Source organism: Pteropus alecto, unplaced genomic scaffold (genome assembly GCF_000325575.1).
Source record: "Pteropus alecto unplaced genomic scaffold, ASM32557v1 scaffold461, whole genome shotgun sequence".
NCBI classification, from domain to species: domain Eukaryota; kingdom Metazoa; phylum Chordata; class Mammalia; order Chiroptera; family Pteropodidae; genus Pteropus; species Pteropus alecto.
Genome location: NW_006431079.1, coordinates 4,857,803 through 4,881,949, shown reverse-complemented (window position 1 = coordinate 4,881,949; position 24,147 = coordinate 4,857,803). Strand labels below are relative to the sequence as shown.

Here is a 24,147-nt window from a genome sequence, read left to right as displayed (position 1 = left end):
AAGTCAGAGAAATGTGTCTTCCACAAAGTTGTACCAATCGGCACTGCCACAATCAGCATATTAATGTGTTTGTTCTTCTACATCTGTGTCAACATATGGTTATCAAAAGTCTAATAGATCAAACAGTGTAGCTCTGTGGAATGAATTTGCATTTCCATAATTGTAAATGAGGTTGAGAATCCTTTAAAATACCTAAAAGCCCTCTAATTTTCTTTTCTGAGAACTCTCTATGTATTTTGATGCTTTTTTTTATTTGTTTATTGATCTTTTGAAAATTGACCTATAAGAGCTCTTTACATATTAAAGAAATTTGCCCTATGTTTTTTTGTATGAGCTGCAAATATTTTCTTCCACTTTCTCCCAATTTTCTCCCAAAGTTTTAAAGAATATTTTCCATAGTTAAAAATATTTTTAGTTTATCGATTTTTTCTTTTATGACCTCTTGGTTTTGTGACCTACTTAGAAGGGACTTTGCTCCAAATTATAAAAATGATTTTCTCATGTTTTCTTCTGATTCTTTTTTGTATTCATTTTTAAATATTTAAATCTTTTATATATTTGAACTTTATTTTGGTTTAAAGATTGCAGTATGGAGCAAATTGTTTTGTCCATGGCTTCCAATGTGTCGTTAGCATTTATTAAATAATCCATCTTTTCCCACCTATATGAAATTATACTTTTTTTATAGAGTGAATTTAAAATGAATTTGGGTCTATTTCTGGATTTTTTATTAGATTCTACTGATCTGTCTATTCCTGCTCTAGTTTCACACAGTTTTATTGAATGTAGTTTGATAATATAGTTTTAATATCTGGCTTGGGTAGATTCACTCTCCCTGAATCATTATTTTCTTTCAGACATTTTCTGGCTATTCTTGACTATTTAATTTTTCATTTCCATATAACCAGCCTGTATAATTTCAAAAATTCATTTGATATTTTTTGGGGGGAGAGCACATTCAACTTATAGATTAAGTTTGGAGTATTGGTCTTTTCTCAATATTCAGTTTCTTATCAAAGTTTTCTTCATTCATTTAAATAACATTCTTGTATATGTACAAATAGTATAAAGGGCATATGGTGAAATGTGAATATACCTTTCAGTTCTGACTTCTACTTTCCCAGTTTGCTGTAGAGACAATGAGTTTCTGGTGTGTGTTCATAGAGATATGCATATAAAATTCTATATGTGCATATAACCATTTGACTCTGACCCTCCTGCTTTTTTTTCCGCAGATGGCAGCAAGCTAGAGACACTGTTCTACTTCTGCTTTTCCCCACTTAATAGCATGCACTGGGGAGCATTTTATATTAGTATATACTGATCTGCCGTATTCCTTTTAATAGCTGCATGGTATTTAACTACATAAAAGCAGCCAGAATTTTCAATATGTCCTCATTTGTAAAAATTTTCTTCTTTCCATCTCTTATTTTTATAAACAATGTTGTAATAAATATCCTTTCTCATGTACCTTTGTATGAGAATATTTCTGAAAGACAAATTCCTGAATAGAGAATTACTATGCTGAGGAATAAATGAAATTGTACAAACAATAATGTAAATATACTCAACACTACTGAAATGCACCCTTAAAATGATTAAGATGATAAATATTATGTTATGCGTTTTTGCCACAATAAAAAAAAAAGTATAATTTTGACAGATATTTCCAAACTCCCCATTTAAATTTGCTTTCGGTTTGCAATATTTTGGCTCAGTTGCTGTAAAAATAGATTTTTAGTGAGTTAAATAATCTGGAATTTTTGAATAAAATTGTCCCATATTTCTCTCATAGAGAAATTCTCAGAAATGTCTGAAGTGCTCTGGCGTAAAACTGGGGAGGTCGGGGATCACTGTGAGGAAGCAGGCTATATCTCCTTCCAGCAAAGGCAGCTCGCACCAGTTTTCTTAAAGAACAGGCATCACTGAACGAATCACTTGGGCTGCTTGTCCTACTGTGATTTTGATTTGTTTGAAGCCTCAACTGAAAGCAAACGAGAGGTTTCATATGACTCAAATCACACCTCTCAAATGATGCTCTAATTTCTGTATCAAGTGTCTGTGACTGAGAATCTTTAACTCCTTTCCCACCCCACTCCTAGCATCACTTTACTTCTACCAACCACAAGTGCCCACTTGTATACACTCCGTGGAGTTAAATCTTGAATGAGATGGAGAAGGACAAAGGAGGTATGGATAATGACATTAATGTAACACAAATAAAATTGGGCACCCTTGGGGGCTGTGTGCAGCAGGGTGACAAACTTAAAACATTATACCCACTCTGACTCCAAGAAGCCTTGGAGAGTACTGTAGGTCTTCACTGAATGTTTCCGAAGGAGGCGCCAGAGGGTAAATTACATTACACATTGTTTCACAAAGTGTACTGCTGAAAATTCTCTTCTGATGTCTCTTTCAGAAATCAAATCTACTAAAAGCCTTCTTTGGACCTACCTTCTCACCTTGATTTCCATTCCAAATGGTAGCTGCTCAAATATGTCTCTTCTCACTACTTACAGTTCTAATATTGTCTCAGATTCCTGGTCTTATTTGTCCCCTCGCTTCTTTTCCCTGGTCTTCATTCTCTAGCAGTTTTTATGTAGCACAGTTTACCTCTTCTTTAAATTGCATTCCCGCCCACTCTAACAAACGCATCTTCTTAGAAGGTGGGAGGAAAAGGAGATTATAAATTTTTCAAATTTAATTGTTTTTGTTCAAATAATAACAATGGGCTCATACTTCAAACCAGGTACTATATGTGTATTATTTCATAACCAACATGTACAGTTCCTATTCTCATTATCACCATTTGCAAGTGAAGAATATAAGGCTCAGGTGACCTTCTCAAGGTCAAAGACTAAGGAAGCCACATTAGAGCTTACCTATTTGCCCAGTACTGTTTTCACAGCTCTTAAGGAACAATGTAAGGCAGCGGCTGGCAAAAACACAAATAAGTGGTCTCAACAGTGCTTCCAGCCTCCATATCTCTGCCTTTCTAGATCCTTATGCTTAGGTCTGGTGATGTCCCCTGGTCTCACCTCAGTTGCTGAACCCAGCATTTCTCACTCAATTAGCTTAGTTCTGCATCTTGGGGTTCTGCTGATCTCCCCTCACATATGTGTTGAGTCTCTGTTCTCTTTTGTGCTTCTGCCTCCTGCAGGACTGACATCCTGCCCTGAATTCTGGTTCTTTGGCTGGAGCTCTGTGACTCCATCTAATTCTTGCCTATCCACTGCTGCCCTGAAATGTCAATCAATTTACCTTCTACCTTCAATTCCCGTTTTAGTATATGCTTCTCTACCCACAGCTCTTATGCGAAGTAATGGGCTGGGTGGTTCTTTACATGGGAGTAGCCATTAATTGGACTAGGAGTAAATATCTGATTCAGGGGGTACCAATGCACGGACTGTCCAATGACCAATCTGTCTTTCTAGTATTTTGACTAAGAGTCATCAAAATTGCTCTTGGCTATGGGAAGCCAAGAAAGAAAGTCATATAACCACCATTTGGGGTCATACATAAGCAAGTAGAGACAGTAGGTCTATTAAGAAAGGATCGGAAAAGAGATTCATATAGAAAGCATAGAAAAGACCACATGACTCTAGGAGTGCTGGGGGTGAGTGGCGTGTGGAGGGGAGGTCCACAGTTTGTCTCAGCCTGATGCCTTCCAGTTACAGCCTTCCTGAGGCTTTTTTTGCACTCAGTATTGACTTGTGTTCTCATGAGTTCTACTTTCTCCATACAATAAAGTTTCCTTTGTCTTGAGCTAGTTTGAGTGGATTCCTGTCACTTGCAATCAAGAGACTTCTTCCTTACTTGGAAGGCTTGTCTGCATTTCCAACCCCTGGCTGGTACCCCAGTATGTACGGGAAGATCCCCTGTTTTTGGCTGCCTCTAGGCCTTAATCTGGAGGTGGCACTGAACTAGTTCTTGTGGGCATCCAGACAAGGCTGTTCCAGGTAAAGGGAAGAGCAGGAGCACAAGAATAAAGTTGGAATGGGCATGGAGTTTTATTATGGCTCCTTTTTTTATCTGAGGACATTGTTATTGTTCTCAAGTTGTTTAAGGTCACCTTTGGGACAGAGAGGGTGTATGGGGGAAATGACTTTGTTGAGTGGGGTCAGGAGGGACAGGCAGAGGAAGAGCCTAGGGAAATGGCAAAGGAGTTGTGTCCTCATCCTATGAGTGTGTGTTCTCAGGCTGAGGAGTGATGCATCATGAACTTGAACCTTTCGAATCATTAACTTTTCTAGCTCCTGTAGGGTCTCCCCATCTTGGGACAAATCCATTATTTTACTGATGAGAAAATGGTGACTCAAGAATGAAAATGTGGTGACGATAGGTAACATTTAGTGAGCACTTTCTACAGGGCAGGTTCTGCTCCAAGTACTTTACATATATCAGCTAGCTCACTTAGTCCTCACAGTAACTCTTTGAAGTTGGCAATGTAACCTCCTCATCTCATAGAAGAGGAAACCAAGGCACAGAGGGGTTAAGAAACTTGCTGAAAGTCACACAGTAAGTGATGGAGCTAGGTATTATATAGTACTACTTCTCACAAGCACTGAAGATCATTAGAGCTTTACAATTATAATAAAAACTGGTGTGTGTGTGCATGCATGTTGTGTGTGTGTGGTGACTTTCTCAACCAGATGAGGCAGCATATCACCATCCATGAAAACATCAGAAATAAAGCAATGGTTTTAATTAGAGAAAAGTGATCAAAAGTTCAAGAAATCAAAAATCAGGAAAAATGAAAGTTTAGTAGTACATATTATCTCTAATGATTTCAAGGAGATGAGAAAAGAAAATTCTCGAACTATTTCTGCCAGTGCCTAAAAACTTATAAACTGTTTCGACTTTAAGGAAAAAGAACACCTATTTGTTTATTGATTCTTGTGCCACATATGGTGCAATCATCCTACTGGCTGGCTTAAGTGATCCGCTAAAGCAAGGCCTCCTGAAAATGAAACAATCAATGCCTAAATTAGGGTCCACCATTATCTGACCTCTCACTGGCAGGGAAGCCTTGAATCCAGAGAAATCTATAAGCTGGAATGTTTCTTCTAGCACATTTTTTCATAGATGAGTGGCCATTCACAGCTCATGGTTTTATGCAAGTGACATTTGTAGCTTGCTTGTCAATTAATCAATTCAGATATTGGTTGAGCACCTACTATATGGGAGACACTATATTAGGTGCTGGAGATAGTAGGTGGACACCTGGAAACATGAAAGACTGAGCTGATAGAAAAGGTTCTCCTTCCTGCTACAAACAATAGAAATGTTAGTCAGAATAGGACAAGACAAAATTTAAAATATATCTATAACTGAGTTTAGAAAAGTCCTAGATGCCAGAAATGGGGAGGAAGGTCTAGCCCAAAACAATGAGCAGGAGTTGGTGCATGGTCACCTGCCTAGGCTGTGGACCAGGACACAGGCCCCAGGGGCTAGAGGAAGAGGTTTTAAAGTCATGGCGGGAAAGACGGAGAAGTATTGAGCTGGTGTGAGCTGAGATGTATAAAGACACCCCTGTGTCAAGCTGCACATTTGAACGGCTACTCTGTGTATGAATAGGGCACAAGAAAATCCTCCATCGATCACCTGGCAAGGTGGCAAGGAAGCTTGCCTGCTGTCTAGGCACCTGAGTGAAAATTCACCTTCAAGAAATGGAAGCCCCAGCCTCTCCATGTGTAAGTGCAGAGTCCATATTTACACTGGCCGTGCAGTGGGGAATGCCAAGTTGAGAAATGACTTAAAAACTTAGGTGAACAAGATGAAGATACAATGTCCCCCTGAGGAGACACCACAACTTGAGCACAGAAGACTCCTGCTGGAAAAAAAGAAAAACACTGCTAGAGATGAGCAAACAATCCAAAACCAAATGAGAAAACTAGTGATGGGGAGAGAGAGCAAGTTCAATTCAAAGGAACATTAGTCCCTAAGACCCCGAGATAATAGGATAATTTGAAAGAGGCAATTAAACACGGTTAACTTCATAACAATGTGTATACATCAGCTCACTTTCAGTTCCAGGTCTATCTGTAAGGGTGATCTACAATTTCCTATTGCCTTCACCTGCCTTGTGTTACCCATTTGTGACCTGCCAGGCTAATCCACAGTCTCCAGCAGGGCACATTTGTCTCTGTCTCCCCGGTAAGAAGGGTGCATTGAACCCTTCCTCCACTCTCTCCAGCCACCAGGGTCATTAATGCCAATAATGCTGCTGTAATTTTTCATTAATTTTCTTGCTGTTTTGTAGTTATAGTAACATTAAAATTGATACTCAATATTATTACAATTCTCAACTACTAATGGGATTATTATTTTGTTCATTTGTTTGAAAGCCATTAGCATAAGATTTACCTCCAAGAACATCTACTGTGATTTTTTAATGCCCTTGAAACTCGCAGTGAGCGATAAGTCTATAATAAGAGAATGCTGGTAAGCATATAAATGTCTTTCTTGGGAAAAAAGGGCTTTCTATTTTCATCCTAGTTGGACTCGGGTTCTTTGATAGAGTGATTGGTAGGATATAAGGTATTAAAGGCTGAGAACACTGTGTTAGTTTGTAGATGTGTTCAAACAAGTTCCCTGGTTATTCAGAGGACACTTTTATATTCTAGGAAGATTCACATTCTTGTTCCTTTTTATGTTGTTTCTCATCTGACTTACATACAAAATATAATAAATCGGGTGCCTGCAGGAACAATATTTAGAACCATGAATTGTTTGGAAGTGAAGGGAACCTGAAATCACTCTATCTAAGGAGCTAGGGACTTAATATGTTGTTATTGGAGCTCTGGAGAAAGAAAAGGCTTACTCCCAAGGCTGGCGAGAGGAGTTTCTCTGTTGGGCATTTGTGTGAGGCAAGGAATGTGGATGGCTAGGGCTGGATTCATGGGTGTGTGACCTGCAGACTCTCAGGGCCCTGTGCTGTGAAATTCACAGCATTGCCATCTTGAAATTCTTAACAAACTTTGAACAAGGCACCCCACATTTGCACAAGGCCCTGCAAATTTTATATTTGGTACTGTGTACAGGGTTCGGAGCCACACACACTTGGGTTCAAGTTCTGATATTCTCTTGCTATTGACTGCCTCAGTTTCTTTATTTGTAAAACAGATAATATGTCTTCTCAAACTAGATGTGAGAGCTAAACGTACATGTCCAGTACCCAGGGGTCCTGAGAGGTGGTGATATACACGTTCAGTGAAATTTTTATCTCCCATGTGCAGTACCAATAGTTAAACTTGCTATTATGACTTAATACCAGGAACACTAGGCTGCTGGGATGAACAGACATTGCCTGTGTGGTACCGAAGCTAACCTAGTTAAGAACATACTAAGCAAAGAATATTTTCCTAATGGGGACATTCTAAGACTGGGGCATCTCATTCATCAGTTATCAACTTTCCACATGACACATAATGTTCACTTGCATGATGTGGTCTCAGTTTCTCACAATTCATATGTGTTTCCCTTCTCTCCAGAAACCTCTCAAGGTAGCCAAACAATGAGACTGGCATTATTACAAAGACGCCCTTGCCCTTGATCTAATTTACTTGCATACTTTAGTATTTCAACCCATTATATGTAACAAATGTTTTTCACCATACCACACAATAGAACTTGACAAGCTAGCATATCACAATTCCAAACCTGAGAACCAAAAACATGGACCTTGGGGATCCCGAACAGGGATTTCCCCCCAACTTCCCAGGACATGCCGTACAGGCTAGGACCAACATGGAGCATTCCATGACATTGCAGATGTACATGGCTGTGCTGTAGCCTGAATGAGCCATGCTAGCTATGAGGCATGGCAGCCAGAGTCAGAGAAACACTAAGTAGTTGGTGAGATAGATTAGTGACGAATAACATGCAGTCTTAAAACTTCTGGTTAAACATTTTTTTCCAAAGAATGGAGAAAGGACTTTAAATCAAATTAATAAAAAACATAAGCTAATTCCTGGGCATTTTTTGGACTTTGGTCCAAAAGGATTCCTCAGGGGATTATAGTAAGAGTCAGGGTGACCTTTCTGCATTCAATTTAGGGTTTGTGGAGGCTGGGAGTCCAGATGTTAGACTTCAAGGGGAAGCACAACAGCTGTGCTCACCCTCCTGCACAGCTCGGGCCTCTGGGCACATGCACAACTTGAGACGTGGGCCCAGTGTCTCTGGGGCCTTCTGTACTATCTCAGAAGACATGAGACAACCTCGCAGGGCCCTGTGTTGTGAAATGACCACATCCAAAGCATGGTTTGATCTTTCTTTACTCTCTCCAGAGCACTTGTGGGCAGTGAGATCTTTCTGGCCCAAATAGCTTTTGTGGGTAGTGATGGCCAAAGCTGGACCGTCTCTTCTCCAGTGCAGCTTGTGAATGACCATAAAGAAACCACAACTCTTCTTGTAAAATCCCTCATCAGCCTCTTTATAGAGCCTTTGGTGAAGGATGAGGCATTATCCGTCAAAGAAATCAAGAAGAATGATGGGCTACTTCTTTTTCATCTCAGTGATAAGAGTAGGATCTTAGATAATAGTACAGCTTGTTGGCCCTCATAACATGGCACATGGTACACAAAAGATGTTTCAGTCTCTAATGATTATGACTAACTAATTTATCTAACACCTCAAGACATAGTTTCAAGAGCATGTGCACATACACAAACATTCATTTTTGGATATGGTGTTATTGGCTTAGATAACTTGGTTGTTACTCCCTGACCCTCTCAATGGTCATGGTAAGCAAACCATAATCTACTACATTGACTCTCAGGAGACCAGAGACGTGGCATTCCCAAAATCTGGCCACAGCAGTAGCTTTTAGCACAAACTAAAGGAAACACAAATATAGCCAGGGAAAATCTGAGACAACATGGTGGACATAGGTGCCTCTGTGTTCAACATAAACTCTCCAGACTCAGCAATAGATTTTGCTTCCTTTGGTACTGATTTTCCAGCACATTGTACTATAAATTTCAAGCTCCTGGGAAAGAAATCTAAAAGACGCTTTGACTGCATATCTGGTTTGGGGTCATTTTGTAATTGTTTTTCTTACCTGTTGTCGAATTTCTTCCTCCATTTTCACTGGTGAGCCCAATTCTGCAACTTGTTTGACACCTTCACTCGCATATCCTCCATACTCCCATAGCACGTAATTCTTGGAGTGGGATCCGCCAATGATTGCAGACCAATGATTAGCCCGACCTGGGAAAGCCAATCGGGATGCAGGTATCAGTGTGGCTGTGGTTAAAACTCAAGTCTCTTAAATGATGGGGAGGGAATATAATTGGACGATGATTCAACCTTCTGGCTAAGCACCTGCTCTGTGTTAGGCCCTGTGCTTTCAGTGATGAATAAGACAGTCCTTTTAGCAAGTAAGTCTTGGAAATATGCAGACAGAGCAATGGTAGGTGTCTGAACAAGACTCAGAGGCAGCCCAGAATGATGACTTCTGCCTGGGAGGGTTTCATAAAGGGGACAGCTCAGAGAATTTTAAAAGTTGAGCAGATTTGTAAGACAGAATAGAGAAGAAAGGCTATTTCTGGCAGACTCAGAAACATTAAATAACATTGTGTGTTTAGGGAGCCATAAATAATTTAGCATTGCCATATCACAAACTGTCAAGGGGAGAGGTAGGAAATGATGCCAGGGAGGTGGGAAGGAGGAGTCTGTTCATGAATGGCCTTGTTCTAAATACTTCAGGAGTTTGGATGTCATTTGAAAGGGTCTGAAACTACTGAAGGGTTCTGAGTAAGGAAATGACATAATTGCATTTGAATTTCAGATAAATCATCTGAGTGTAAAGACTGTATTAGAGGAAGCAAAATTGGAGTGTAGAGCTGGGGAGGTCAGCAAGGAACTAAAGGTAAAGGGATTGGGTGAGAAATAGGCTTAATAATTCTGTGGAAGCATTGTTGTCTTTAGCTGGCTTTTATGTACCTTCCAGGATGAGGGGCAGGCAGGCTAGCCATGATAAAGAATGAGAAGGCAGTTTGAATATGAGAAAGTCACCAGTCCATGGTGGTTTGGTGAGGATCATGTGGGATGATGACTGTTATGGGATGCAGGTGGGAATTAATGGATGACATAATGACACAAGAGGAGAACAGAATGGGGTCTGGGCGGGACCAAGACAGATCTTAACCTGAAGATTTTTCAAAGTTCAAAGGAGAGGAAGGAGAGGAACAAAGTCAGTATCAGCATGATACTGGGTTTGTTTTTGCACAAGATGACTATAGATACATATTTATTTCTTACTAAGTTACGTACAATTCATCATAAGGTTGGCTCAGTTCTCTGTCATTCTTTGGTTGATTTTATAAAGCCTCATGTTAAAAAACATTTTTTTGGCATAGCGAAGAGGAAAACTTGAACTGGGTGGACCCAACTGACATTTGCAGTTTACCGCCATGTGGCCCAGAGTGAGCAGAACTCTCTACTCCACTCCACCACTTAAGAAAATGATTCTGAACAGGGCCTGATTCTGTTTACATCTACTACCTGCTATCCCATGGCCCTGTGCTCTAGGGACACATCAAGAACATGGACATAGAGCCAGCCTCCTGGTTTGCTGAAGGCAGCCTTGCTCTACCTCAAGCTGATGACATCGCCATGTGGGTCTACCCAACTGCTTGTTCATTATTTCCCACACATCAGGGAAATGCAACTTTGTGTTTATCTGTTATGTCCCTAAGGAAAACAGGTGGAGATACTGCCAACTATTTCTCTAACTCACTTCTTGAGTGAGGAGAATGTCCTATTTGTCATCTAAGCCAAGAAGACTGCTTGTGTAGGAGCAAAAGTGAGGAGTCTGTCCTGACCTTTGGCTCATGATATGAACTTAGGAAGTCCAGTTTCAGCATCTCTTGATCCTTCTGCTCTGTTCCACTGAAATGTCCTCTTGTTCCAGACCCATACTACCTGCAATTTGTACCTATGTGGCTTAGCACATGCTGTTCCCTTTGTGCTTTCCTCCCCTTGGCTTGGCCAACTCATTCCTCTTCCATGATTTACCCAGAAGCCTCCTAAGGCTACCCTAGACCAACTTAAGCCCTTGTCCCCTATCTCCCCACAGCACTGATAACTTTTATAATCACTGTTACATGTCTGTTTTCCCAGTAAACTGTAAGCTCCCTGACAGAGCCTGTCTTCAGCACTGTATCCCCAGCACCAAGCACTGTGCCTGATGCATTGTGATTGCTTAGTACATGTTTTCTGAAGTATTTCATTCAAACAATCAAATTGGAAGATGGCAGTATATGTGCTCAAAGCATTTGGGAACAAGCTTGCACAGGGCAGTGGGAGCAGGATTCTATTAACGAATGAATAAAGATTAAACACCTATTATTAGGTGTTAGGTATAATGCTTTCCTAGATATAACCCTCACTATAACCTCATTCTCATCTTATAGAAAAAGACAATGAGGCCCACAGATGTTAAGGAACATACCCAAGCTCACAGAGCTAGTGAGGAGCATAGCTGGGGATCAAACCCAGGTCCATCTGCCCCCAGAGTGCATGTTTTTTTTACCTACATTCCACTGAGAGGTCAGAAACTGGGGGAGACCATTTGGTGGACTGGAGAGTTAGAAGACAAAGAGATAAGATGAAAAAGAAAGTCAGGACCAGGTCTTGGAGAATGCTGAATGCCCATTTTGGTAAATGTCATCAGGAAAAGGGGAAATATGATGGAAGTTTCCTTCTGGGAAGAATGACATGCATGGCAATAGTTACATATTGAGCTGTTATTATGTGCTGGGCACTATACCAAAGACTTGACTGACATTTCCACATTAGACACTCAAAAAAGAAAACAATTTCGATAGAGATACTATCATAATTTCCATTTTTCACATGAGGAAACAAACTCAGAGAGGTTGAGTTAACCCAAGATCACAGAAGCAGATGAATGAAGACACTGAGATTCAGTCAGGTGTGTCTGATGCCAGAGCCCAGCTCTTCTCTACCATATTGCATATCTCCAACAGGACGCACTTTAGAAGGTTAAGAGTGAGAAGACTAAATATAGTCCGTAGGGTCTGACTTAGGGCAGTGTAGAGGAATGGGGACATGGGGTCAGAGGTATGAGCCAGTAAGAGAGAAGTTGGGAGGCACTTTGGTGAAGTAGTTAAGACTCTGGTTTTTGGATCAGACTAACATGTATTCTAGTCTCAGTTCTGAAACTTTCTAGATTAAATAAGTTAATGAATCACTTTCAACCTCAGTTTCCTCATTTGTAAAGTAGAAATATTGACATGACCGCCCTCCTGGTGTTGTTCTGAGGCCAAAGTAATGACAAGTGGCTGACACATAAAATAGGTCAATGTTAATAAATACTAGCCAATCAAATCAAATTGGAATAAGGCAAGGCAAACCTAGACAAATTTCTGGAAGTGAATCTGGCTGAGCAACTGGGTGGCAGTCTGACTTAGAACTGGTGCATACGGATAACAGGAATATCAGATGCAAGGAGCTGAATCTGAAAAAATGATAGAGAGTTATGTAAATGGGACTCAGTGCTCTGGGGGCTGCAGACCCCAGGAAACTGGGACACAGAGAAGTTTAGCCCTGGCCCCCACCATCCTTCAGGAACTAAGGAAGGAGAGAGAGAGAGAAGTCCCAGGTTTTAGGAGTCCTGGGGAGAAGGGAACAAGGTAAATGCTTGTGGCTTTCTTAAAAGAATACTCAGGGAGGCTACCACTGGTATCCTTGGTGAAACACAGGGCTTCAGTCTTGGTAGCAGAGGCAGAGAAACCAACATAACTAACAATCCCTTAGGCTCTCAGGTAAAGCCATAGCTATTTGGTTTAGTATGCCTCTCTCTGGTTCCAGCAGTGTTAGATTGACCTATACATATCTGGGTCTAGATGTTTACTCCCAATAGCTTGGATGAGACATAGATGGGACAGAGGCATGTGGGAAGCTGGGAGGAAAAAAATGATTAGACATGTGAGTTTGAGATATTCATAGTCAACCATACGCATTTGTCTGAAAAACCACTCCAGGGACATATCCTGAATATATGTGTAGTAACCTTATTTCTGACACTTCTGTTGTCATTGCCGATGCTAAATTCACAATGATGCCTAAAAGGCCATCGCTGATGAAAAAGAACCAAGTCTGGCTTTTTGTCTGGTGTAGGAGGAAGCATGCTTCATGGTATATGGATTCTCTGAGGTATTCTGCACATGGCAGGTGTTCAGTTACAACTCAGATTTCCTGGCCTGCTTTGATAGTGGCTACATTTTCCTGCCAATCTCAATTTTGCAGAAAGCCACCCATTCATTTCCTTGACATCCACTTGTAGTATGTCACAGGAGAATGTTCTATAGCCTGGTGACTGGTTTGCTACAGCCTTCTGTTATCCAACCTCAGCTTCAGGAAATCTTTTTCTGGGGGGCCCAATATTGAATTTGCTATAATAGCAACACCAGAGCTCCTCTAATCTCCAAATCTCAGTCTCGTCTCTCTCTTTTCTCTCTTAGTAGATGACCTTGTCATTTAACTCATCTGAGAAGACCAAGGTTAACCCATCCACAGACTTATCCATGCACCATGTGGCCAGTGACGAATAGAAAAATCCTATGGACCTGCCAGCTCTATTCATAAAAGTCGTCTTGGATCTCACTTCCCTCCTGCCCTTGTTATTCTCATTGGAGGCTCAGTTCCAGTATCTGCATGGTTTCTGACACTTTGGATTTGGCTACAAAACTTGGCTTCTCTGGATTTCCCCCTGGGTGCTGCCCACAACACAGCTCTGTGGCTCTTCCTGCTCTTGGCTGCTTCAGAAGCTTGCTCTGACCCAGCTATTTTGGTTTTCAGTATCCCATCTCAGTATGGCCTCCTGCAAAAAATCCTGCATGGAAATATGACAAATAGACTAGAAATTCCTCAGCTTTCTGTCACTCAGCTAACCTTTTTTCCTTCCATAAGGTCTCAAGAGAAGTGTCACTTTTCCATTCCAGGAAAACTCCTTGCACTTATGTAATCGATTATATTCTTTCATATTTCTGCTGAAGTCTCCAATGCTAATATTCTATTCTATGAATTCATTCACTGAATGAACATTAACTAGGCATATACTATGTGCTAAGCCAAGGATCAGCAAGCTACAGCCCAATGACTGTTTTTGTTTCAGTAAAGTTTTTATTTTGCTTATTATTTATGTATTATTTAGGGCTGCTTTCGTGCTGTAATGGCAGTCAAGTAGTTACAACAGAGAGATTGCCCTGCAAACCTTAAAATATTTACTCTCTGGCTCTTTACAGAAAAAGATTGCTAAAACCTGTGCTATGCCATGGAAACTCTAAGAAGAATCAGACTTGATCCCTGTCCTTGAGATGTTCAGTCTGGGGGTAGTGTGGAGGGCATGAAGGATAGATCGTAACAGGTAATTACAATAAACTATGTGCAATACATCTTTGATAAAGGCAGAAATCGAGTGATATAAAAGAAGAAAAATAAGGGGACATTTAACCCAGACTATATCAGATAAGGCTTACTGAAGGAGATGGTAGCTCAGCTACATTCTAAAGAATAAGTAAGACTTAGCAAGGCTATTAGGGGCTAGGAGGAAGAATAATTTTGCAGAAGGACCAGTACGTACAAAAGTAGGGTACAAGAAAAAGCAGAAGTACATGGAAAACCACAAGTAGGCCAAGGTAGTAGTAGTGTGTGTGCTTGTAAGGAAGGGATGATCAGTAAGAAGCCAATCAGCCAGGCAAATCATGAAGAGATATGAATGTCTTAACAGTGAGTTTTTATTTCATCTTGAAGGCAATGTGAAGTAGAGAATAAGTCCTGTCTATAGTCAACTCCTAAATCTATCTATGCTCACACAACTTCTGCTTCAGACTGATGTAGTAAATGGCACTGGACTAGACCTCTTGATATAACTATAAAACTGGGCAAAATATATGGAGCACCAGTTTTCAGATGTTGGAAAACATAGAGCAAAGGGTTATGATCCTTGAGGGAAGGGAAACACAAGAGGCAAGCCTCAGGTTTTTCCTGGACATTTTCTGGTGAAGAAATTTGGAGCACAGCAGAGCATAGTGATCAAGTTGAGCTGAGGAGGTAGTGACAGGAATTTGAGGATGTTAAGGTAGATAGGATGTACTGGTAAGAATGCCAGAAAGGAGGGAGATACGCAGAGAAGGAAGCTCAGAAATATGCATGGGAGTCCTCTTAAATCTTTGACGAAATACTAATATTATCATGTGCAGCGTGAGACTCCACAAGGCCTGGGAGAGAATAGTTACTGGTGAGCTAAGAACTGAATGGAAATTCCAGAGATCATACAATGCTAGAGATGTAGAACTTCCTACCATTCATATTAGAGAGACCTTGCTGACTACTCTAGGCATTCAACTGAGACCACAGAAAAGCCACAATGTAGGAATAAAACTACTTTAGCCCTAGAGTAAGAGCTACTCTATATTTATTCTAATTAAACTTTGAAAACAAGCTTTGAAAAATGAAGTAAACAGACCTACCAGTAAATAAACCATCGGCCAGACCAAAACTCCATACTCTTTAAAGGAAGACAACAAATCCAGACATTCAACAATGTAGCATCTATAAAGTCCCTCATACAACTAAAATTACTAACATGTGCAGAAGCAGGAAAAACGATCTCTCACCATAAAAAATCAATAGAAAGAGTTATTACAGTAATTAATATGTCGGGATTAGTATATCAATAGAATAGAGTTATTACAATAATTAATATGTTGGGATTAGTATATGATTTTTTAAAACACCTATTACTAATCTGTTTGAAGATTTTAAGAAAAAGATGGACTTAGTGAGTAAACAGATGGGGATTCTCAGCCATCATGTAAAAAAACCCAGTGGAAATTCTAGAACTGAAAAATAGAATATCTGTATTAGGACATAGCAAAGGAAAAGATAGGGTGATAGAAACGATTCAAAATTAATTACAGAGGAAAAAAGTTTGAAAGAAAGTGAACTGGAATTGCAGTGGACTTTAGAACAAAAATAAATAGTTTAAAATAGGAGTAATTGAAGATCAAGAAATTGAATTCTAAATATACTTGAAGAAATAAGGCATGGAAATTTCCCAAATTTGATGAAAAATATCAACCTACGCATCCAAAAAGCTCAATAAACTACAAACAGGATTAAAAACCTAGGCACATCATTATCAACCAATGATAAGTAAAGATAAAGAGAAAATCTTAAAAACAGTCAGAGGTAACAAAAGACAGCACGGCCAGGAGAATAAACGTAAAAATGATTGGGCTTCAAAAACAAGACAAACCAGAAGACAAAGAAACGACAACCCTAAGTTCTAAAAGAAATAAAAGATTGTCAATTTAAAATTCTATATCCTGCAAAAATATCCTTCAAAAATGAGAGTGAAATAAAACACTTTTTTAAATAAATAAAAGTTAAGTTAATTTATTACCAGCACACTTACAGTATGTGAAACATTAAAGGAAGTTCTTCAGGCTAAAGGGAAATAAAAACAGATGGAAACTCAGATCTACATGAAACAATGAAGAGTAGAACAGATGGTTAATACATGGGTAAGGTTCATCTTTAATCTTTTTTTTTTTTTTTTTTTTACTGAAGAGCTTCTACCTTGAAGAATAGAGGTTCAAGTTTTCTCATTCTGGGTGTAAAAAACTTTTATCATGCTCTCTCCCTACAAAGCCTAACTACATCTCCAGTCTTTTCAGGAAAGTTAAGCTCATTGTTTCCACTTGCTCAATTCTTTGTCATCTAATTCTGAGCTCCCACTTGAACTCATTTACTCCATCACATCTTTGAAACTTTGACTTTTGCTCCCCTCTCTCCCCATAATTGAACAATTGCTGGAGGCAATCAGGGGAAAATTACTGTCTGCTTTATTTCCCATTTAAAAATAAAAGGATATTTTACATTCAACAAAATTCACCTTTTTAATGTATAGTTTAGTGAGTTTTGACAAGTCAAGCAATCATGTGACCACTATCACAATCAAGATACAGAATAGTTCTATCACTTAAAATATTGCCTTGTGTCCCTCTGGAGTCAACCTCATTCCTCTACTCCCAGCTCTTGGCAACCTCTGATCTGTTTTTGGCCCCTATAGTTTTGCCTTTTCTGGAATATAGTATAAATGGACTCATATAATATGTATCCTTTTAAGTCTGGCTTTAACTTAGCATAATACATTTGAGATTCATCCATGTTGTTATATGTTTCACTTCACCCTTCTTTCAAATGTCTTGGGAAAAAAAAGGAAACTTCCTACTCTTTAAAGCCATCATCATACTCTGTTTCCACCATTTACTATCTGAGTGACCTTGAATAAACTACCTACGTTTTCTAAGACTCAGTTTCCTTATCTGTGAAATGGAAATAACAATAGTACCTATTTTTTTAGGGTTGTTATGGGTATTACAGAAGGAAATCCATATACAAACAGTAAAGTTCCTGTTATATAATAAACATTTAATAAATGTTACTTTTAATATTAATATTCCATTTTTCCAGGGGAAGGTAGGGATTGGGAACAAACTGGAACATCCACAGGACCTGTTCATTAGGATAAGGCAAAGTCTTGGAGGATAGCTGGATTTTCCACGTGGTGTGGTCAGCTTAACTGTAGTTCAGGTGGCACACAGCTCTGGGTGATGGTGGGGTATAAAAACTTATCTGGTGGGTGGAGCAAGTAGTGAGTAAATGGCAGCAGAATGAGTCAGGTGTACAGACAGAAGCAGTCAGCAGAGTCCCTGCCACATGCCTGTAGTTAGAGTTCAGGTTCTACCTTTTGTAGCCAGGATGGAGGATTAAAAAGAGGCTGAGAGGGAAGCAGTGACCAAAGTAGCATCTCTGTTTTAAACACATGGAGGAGACATCTTGAGCCTGGAGATAATGCGGGAGCCCAGAGACTTGGGGCCTGGATTGAGGCTAAAGAGTCTTTAACAACTGCCTTCCTCACATAGGAATTGCCCTAAAAACTAAGGAATAATAATAACACCCAGGGAGACTTTATTATTTGCTTTATATATTGTTATTTATTTAATCCTTGAAATAAGCCCATTTTACACATTGGGAAGTTAAAGCAGAGAAAGGTTAAATGACTTGCTCAGAGTTACCCAGCCAGTAAATAGTAGAGACAAGATTTGGACCCAGGAACGCTCTACAGAAGCTGACTAACTAAACTTTTCTGTGAAGATGGAAGTTTTCTATATTCCTCTGTCCAATATGGTAGTCACTTGCCATATGTGGCTATTGAGCACTTGAAATGACAAGTGGCCAGTGTGACTGAGGAACTTAATTTTAAATTTTATTTCATTTTGACCAATTTAAATTTAAACAGCCATATGTGGCTAGTGGCTATCATACTGGACAGCCCAGCTCTGGAAGCTGGGATAGGTCCGAGTACTGCTAACTGTAAGAATCAAATGTGCAGGTAGCTCCTGCTGGGAAGTGGAGATGGGAGAGGATAGACCCGACAGAAGACTGGGGTCTCTCACAGTTGCGAATCACATGTAGCAGATAGACAGCATGCAGAAAGAACCTATACTTGAACTAAGATTTGGCCTATAGCAGTTGCATTTGGTGCTTTGTATCACACACCCTCCATTTACCTTTGACTTCAGCCACAACAATGGTAGGCAGGTGTGAGCACACACCCATGCTGTCAGTGAGTGTCCACTTCAAGTGTGCTGTGTTTTTTTTCTATTTATTGCCTCATGGCCTTCTCTGAAGCTTTGAAGGCCTGCTTGGCCTATAAACAAGTAGCTGGGAGTGCAAGGAAATTCACTAATTTCTTGGAGACGATCCTCAGCCTACAGAGGAGTGGGTGCTAGTGGACAATTTTCGAAGGTGGATAATTCTTGAAGGTATTCTGTACACTTTTCAGGGGCACACTGATGCCAATGACCTCAAAATGCCCTCTTAGGCTGATTCCTCCTTTGCCTCTTTAATCTTCCCCCAATTCCTTCCCTCCTGCTTCCTGGATCATCTTCCTGGACCAAAGTCCTTGCCTCAGGCTCTGCTTTTGGGGAAATTGAGACATCGCTCATTCAAGTAAGATCATGTCTTGGCCCAGAGATCCAAAAATAGTGGTCTGGAGATTAAACAAGAGCCAGCTGGAGCTACTCCTCCTGTTTCTGTAAGCAGAATAGTCTTCAGCACACCTTCACCCACAGCTATGAATGGTGTCTTCGTTGTCATTATCACTGTTGTCATTGTTATTATCATCACAACCATCATCATTTATTGAGCTCATTCCCTGTACTGTGTACTTCATAGGTATGAGTTAGCATTCTTCTATTCTCACAATGGTCATACTAGGTAAGTCTGTTAGCATCGCATGTTATGGATGAGGGAACTGAAGTGCTAGCAAATGGCAGAGCTGAGATTATCATCGCATCAGCCAGGGCCCTGCCCTTTCTATCCCATTGGGGATCTACGGCTTGAACCAAGTCTAGATTTAGTTAGGAGGTCATTCTGATGTCACCGATGGCTGTCACCAGAATCAGCTCTTAGGGTGAGGATACTAGGGAGATAGACAGAACCATACCTATCCAGTGCCCTGGACAACATTGCAGGTATTGGCTCTTGACATTCATAAATTTCGGCCTTCTTTGAATTTCTGAATCGATTTTTCTGAATTTCTGACTCCTGATTTATTTAGACATCTCTAAACCCCAACCAACCAACTGATTCTCATCTCAAGGCAAAGAACATAATCTCAGAGCACCCCCAGACTCCCATCCCTATTGCCACTGTGGAGGCTGGTTAAAGATTTATTGTGCACTAACAATAGCACTGGGGTTATATTTCTAGAAAGAATAACTTTATTTAAAAGTGTCCTTCCATGCTGACTTTTCCACATAAACATTGTTATAGATGAAAGAGAGGCTATATTCCTGGACACCTTCCAAATGTTTAATACATCATTAACATCTGAGTTTGAAACCCTAGGGAAGAAACTGTAGCACTTCGGATGACAAATTCTAACAATGTTTGTGTAATTTTAAAAAAAAAATCTAGGAGATTTTAAAAACTTAGCAGGAGCAATAAATAACATTGCTTTGTTTTCAGAAGGTAAAAAAAAAAAAAAAAAGGACTTCTCTCATCCCCACGAGTTCATTTTTCAGGTTTATATCTTAACTGTTGGCTAAGCCTTGTATATAGTAAGCCAATGTTCTTCTGTGTTTGAAAAGTTTTTAGGCCTCAGAGAGAAGAGGTAATGAGAAATAAGAATTACTGAATATATACCTGTACCAGGTGCTTCATATGTATCTTGTAATTCACTTTTCAATTCCATTTCATTGAAGAGGAAACAGAAGCCCAGAGAGGTTCTGTAACTTGCTAATGGACACATTGCCCATGAGTGGCTGAACCAGGATTTGGATCATGACTGCTTTGTTTTTAGGAAGGCTTTTTGTTCTGCCAGTGAGAGAGAAGCTAGAGACTGAGGAAAGTTTAAGCTAATAATAGAATCAAAGTCTACTGAACCAAGTCTATATAAAGGATGAAAGAGAAGTCAAGCTGAGGTAAAAAAAAAAATTCCACTTTAAAATGAAAGGTAAAAGTGAAGACGGAAGCCCAATTTCTTTCATTGACAAAATATTAGCAAACCTTAAATCCAGTTATTGAGAGAAAGTATACCATATCAGAACCATGTAGCAATTATTCCAGGAATATAAGGGTGATTTGACATTTAAAATTCAACCAATATTACGCTCAATATCTATTCATGATTTTTAAAAAATCTCAGCAAACTTAGGAGGGAACTTTCTTTACCTGATAAAAGATCTGCAAAAAAAGCTCCAACAAAAATCATATTTAATTATAAAAACATTAAAAGTTTTTCCCCCAAGATTGTGAATAAGGCAAGAATGCCCATTATCACCACTTCTATTTGACATTGTATTGGACATTCTAGCTAGTGCAACAAGAGAAACAGGATTAAAAAAGAATTGTTGATAAAAGATATAATCGTGTATGTAAAATTCCATAATAATCTATATATAAAAACAGATAGAATTAATAAGTGCATTTAGCTAGGTCTCTGGATACTAAGTCAATATATAAAAATCAATTTAATTTCTATATACCAGTGACAGACAAAAAATAATATTTTAAAAAAGCTATTATTTACAATTACATAAAATAATTTTAAAAGATAAATTAAATCTAGTGAAAAATGAACAAGACTTCTTCTCCACAGAAAACTATAAAATATTATTGAGTAAACTTAGAGTAAATCTAAATAAATAGGGCAATATAACATATTCGTTGATTAGAAGCATCAATAATGTAAAGTTGTCAAGTCTCCTGTAATTTGTCCATAATTTTAACAGAAACCCAATAAAAATACCAGCAGGTTTTTAAAAAATGAAAATTAAGATCATGATTCTAGAATTTATGCAGAAATGCAAAGAACTAAGATCAGCCAAAATATCCTTGAAGAACAAAGTTGGAGAATTAACACTCCCAGATACGAAGGATGAACAAATAAACCAACGAAACAGAAAGACAGAATACTGAGTTCAGAAATAGACCCACAGATATACAATCACCTGATATGTGACAAAGGTGACACTAATACAGAAAGAAAGGAATGAGCATTCCAACAAATGACTCAGGTGGTGGGGCGAGGGGAAGAATCTTGACCCCTACTTCACACCGTACACAAATAAAATTACTGATCAACTCAACATCAAGTTATGAAAAGTAAAAACAATAAAGCTTTTGGAAGAGAATATAGAATAAGGTCTTCATGACTTAGAAGTAGGCAAAGATTTCTTAAATGAGACACAAAAAGTGCTAACGATGAAGAAAAAAGGTCATTTGGATTACATAAAAATTAAAACATTTTGTTCGTCAAAGATTAGGAGAGTAAAAAGGCAAATCACAGAATGGAAGAAGATATTTGGAATACATATACTTGACAAAGGACTCATATCTAGTATATATAAAGAACCCTTACATATCAATAAGAAAAAGGCAGACAACTTAATAGAAAAAATGGTCAAAAGACCCAGTCACTTTAGATTATCCAAATGGTTAATGACTAAATAGCAGTCAAAATCAATAAAATTCAAATTAAAATCACAATGTGATATCATTACACATACAGTAGGTAGCTAAAATGAAGAAAAAGAAACAATATAAATCATTGACAGGATGTAGATTCACCAGATCTCTCTTGCAGTGCAGAATTATTTAACAGTAGCTACTAAAACTGGGCTACATATCTTATGATCTAGCAATTCTATTCCTAGTATATAACCAACAGAAAGCATACATATATTTACCATAAGACATGCATATGAATGCTTACACAGCACTATTCATAATAGCTCCAAACTGGAAACTACTCAAATGTTCATCCATAATAGAACAGATAAATGAAATGTGGTATATTCACAAAGTGGGAAATTATACAGTTATTAAAAGGAACAAACCCAAATTACATGCAACCATGTGGATGAATCTCACAACCTATAAAGTTGACAAAAGAAGCCAGATACTAAAGAGTACATGCTGTAAAATTCCATCTACAAAATGTTTAAAAACAAGCAAAATTAATCAGTGCTAGAAGTCAAGATGAGTAGTCGCCCTTTGGAAAAGTGGAAGGGAACAAAAGGAGGCTTCTGGAGTCCTAGTAATTTTCTAATTTTTGTGCTGGTAACATGAATGTGTTCAAATGAATAGGAAACTCTGAGCTATACACTTAAAATTTACCTATTTTTCTCTATGTATGTTTGGCCTTAATAGAAAGTTCACTTTTAAAAAAGAAAACAAGGTACAGGTAGTTATCTTTTCTTGTTTCTCAAGTCTCACTCAGGATTACCCTAGGTTTGAGTTGCATTGTATAAGAACCGAAAGTTCTCATGTAATGGAGGTGTGACAGGAAAATGACAGAGATGAACTGTGAACTTGTAAGAGGTAGAGATGAAAGGTCAAAGGTTACCCCCAGCACATTTTAAAGATCAGAGGTCAGGTGCTTTCGGCCAGGAGCTCTGCCTGCATGGGGGCTTTGGAGCCATTAGCTGGGAATTGCAAAGCTTGTATTTTCATTCTGGGATTTAACCACTCAGCTTGGTACAGTGAGAGCTTGGTTTATCATAATTTAACTCACTGGTCACATGTTATGCTCTAAGTCCTATGCAAGGTCTTGGAAATTCTAAGCCAAAATCAGACAAGGGCCCTGCCCTGTCTCAGCATAAGGAGGGTCAAACACATGAACAGGTGATTACAATGCATGCAGTATGGAAAGTGTTATAATAGGATAACTGTGAGACTTGGGCAGAAAAGAGGAGGGCTGCTAATCCAGATTGGAGAATTGGAAAAGGCTTTTCAAAGCAGTGGGGTTTATGCTGAGAATGAAAGGGTGGCTAGCAGTCAGCCTGGTGAAGGAGGTGGGGCTGGATAGAGTGTTGCAAGCACATGAAATGACATGTGCAAAGGCCCAGAGATCACATGAGTAAGGTGCTGTCTGGGAACATAAGATGGATATGGAGCCAAGAGTACAAATTGCAGAGGGGCAAGAGATTAAGATCGGTGCTGGCCAGGCCCGGGTGAATTTATCCCACTTGAAGAATTTGTATTTTAACCCAGGGTAACATAATTAAATCTTGAACTTACCCTCTTTGGGGTTTGTGACTTTAGTTAAGTGCCTTTTGCTTTGGTAGTGTGAGACATTGTTAGTTTTGTCTTGAGTATTTCATTTACTTTGGTTTTCCTGCCAATAGTTTAAAAAAATAAAGAGATGACTTGTTTTCTAATAGCCTGTGCATAGTAGGTACACACAGGAAAGTGGTTGATTGATGAGTGCCCAGAGTACTGTAGCAAAAGAGGACAGCATCTCAGTTGTATTATTTAGGAACACAAAAACTGGCCCAGACCCACGCCCACCACCATATGCTGGCACTGGAGAACACTGCAAAAGCAGTAATCAGGATGGAAAATTTCCCTTTTCAAGTTCCTGAAACCTGCAGCCCAAGGTGGCAGCTGGTGGCCTATTATTCGCGGAGCTCTGGCGAAATGGAAGAGTTCTGTTTGTACATTTCTAGGCAGGAGAAGTCTGTTTTCTCTTGATGAAGAAGGATAGTTTATAATTAAACAGATATTTTCTTAGTGCCTTTTAAAAAAAATCTTTTTAGAGAT

The 24,147-nt window shown here is 39.1% G+C and overlaps 1 protein-coding gene across 2 annotated transcripts in view; it reads right to left on the bottom strand.

The window, feature by feature from the left end:
• Window positions 1-24,147, bottom strand: part of SPON1 (spondin 1) — a 229,932-nt gene that overhangs the window by 88,493 nt on the left and 117,292 nt on the right. For both annotated transcript variants that reach the window (XM_015596503.2, XM_015596502.2), the window contains exon 6: window positions 9,062-9,210. In XM_015596503.2, the coding sequence (XP_015451989.1) occupies window positions 9,062-9,210 (149 nt within the window). The remainder of the gene's footprint in view (window positions 1-9,061; window positions 9,211-24,147) is intronic.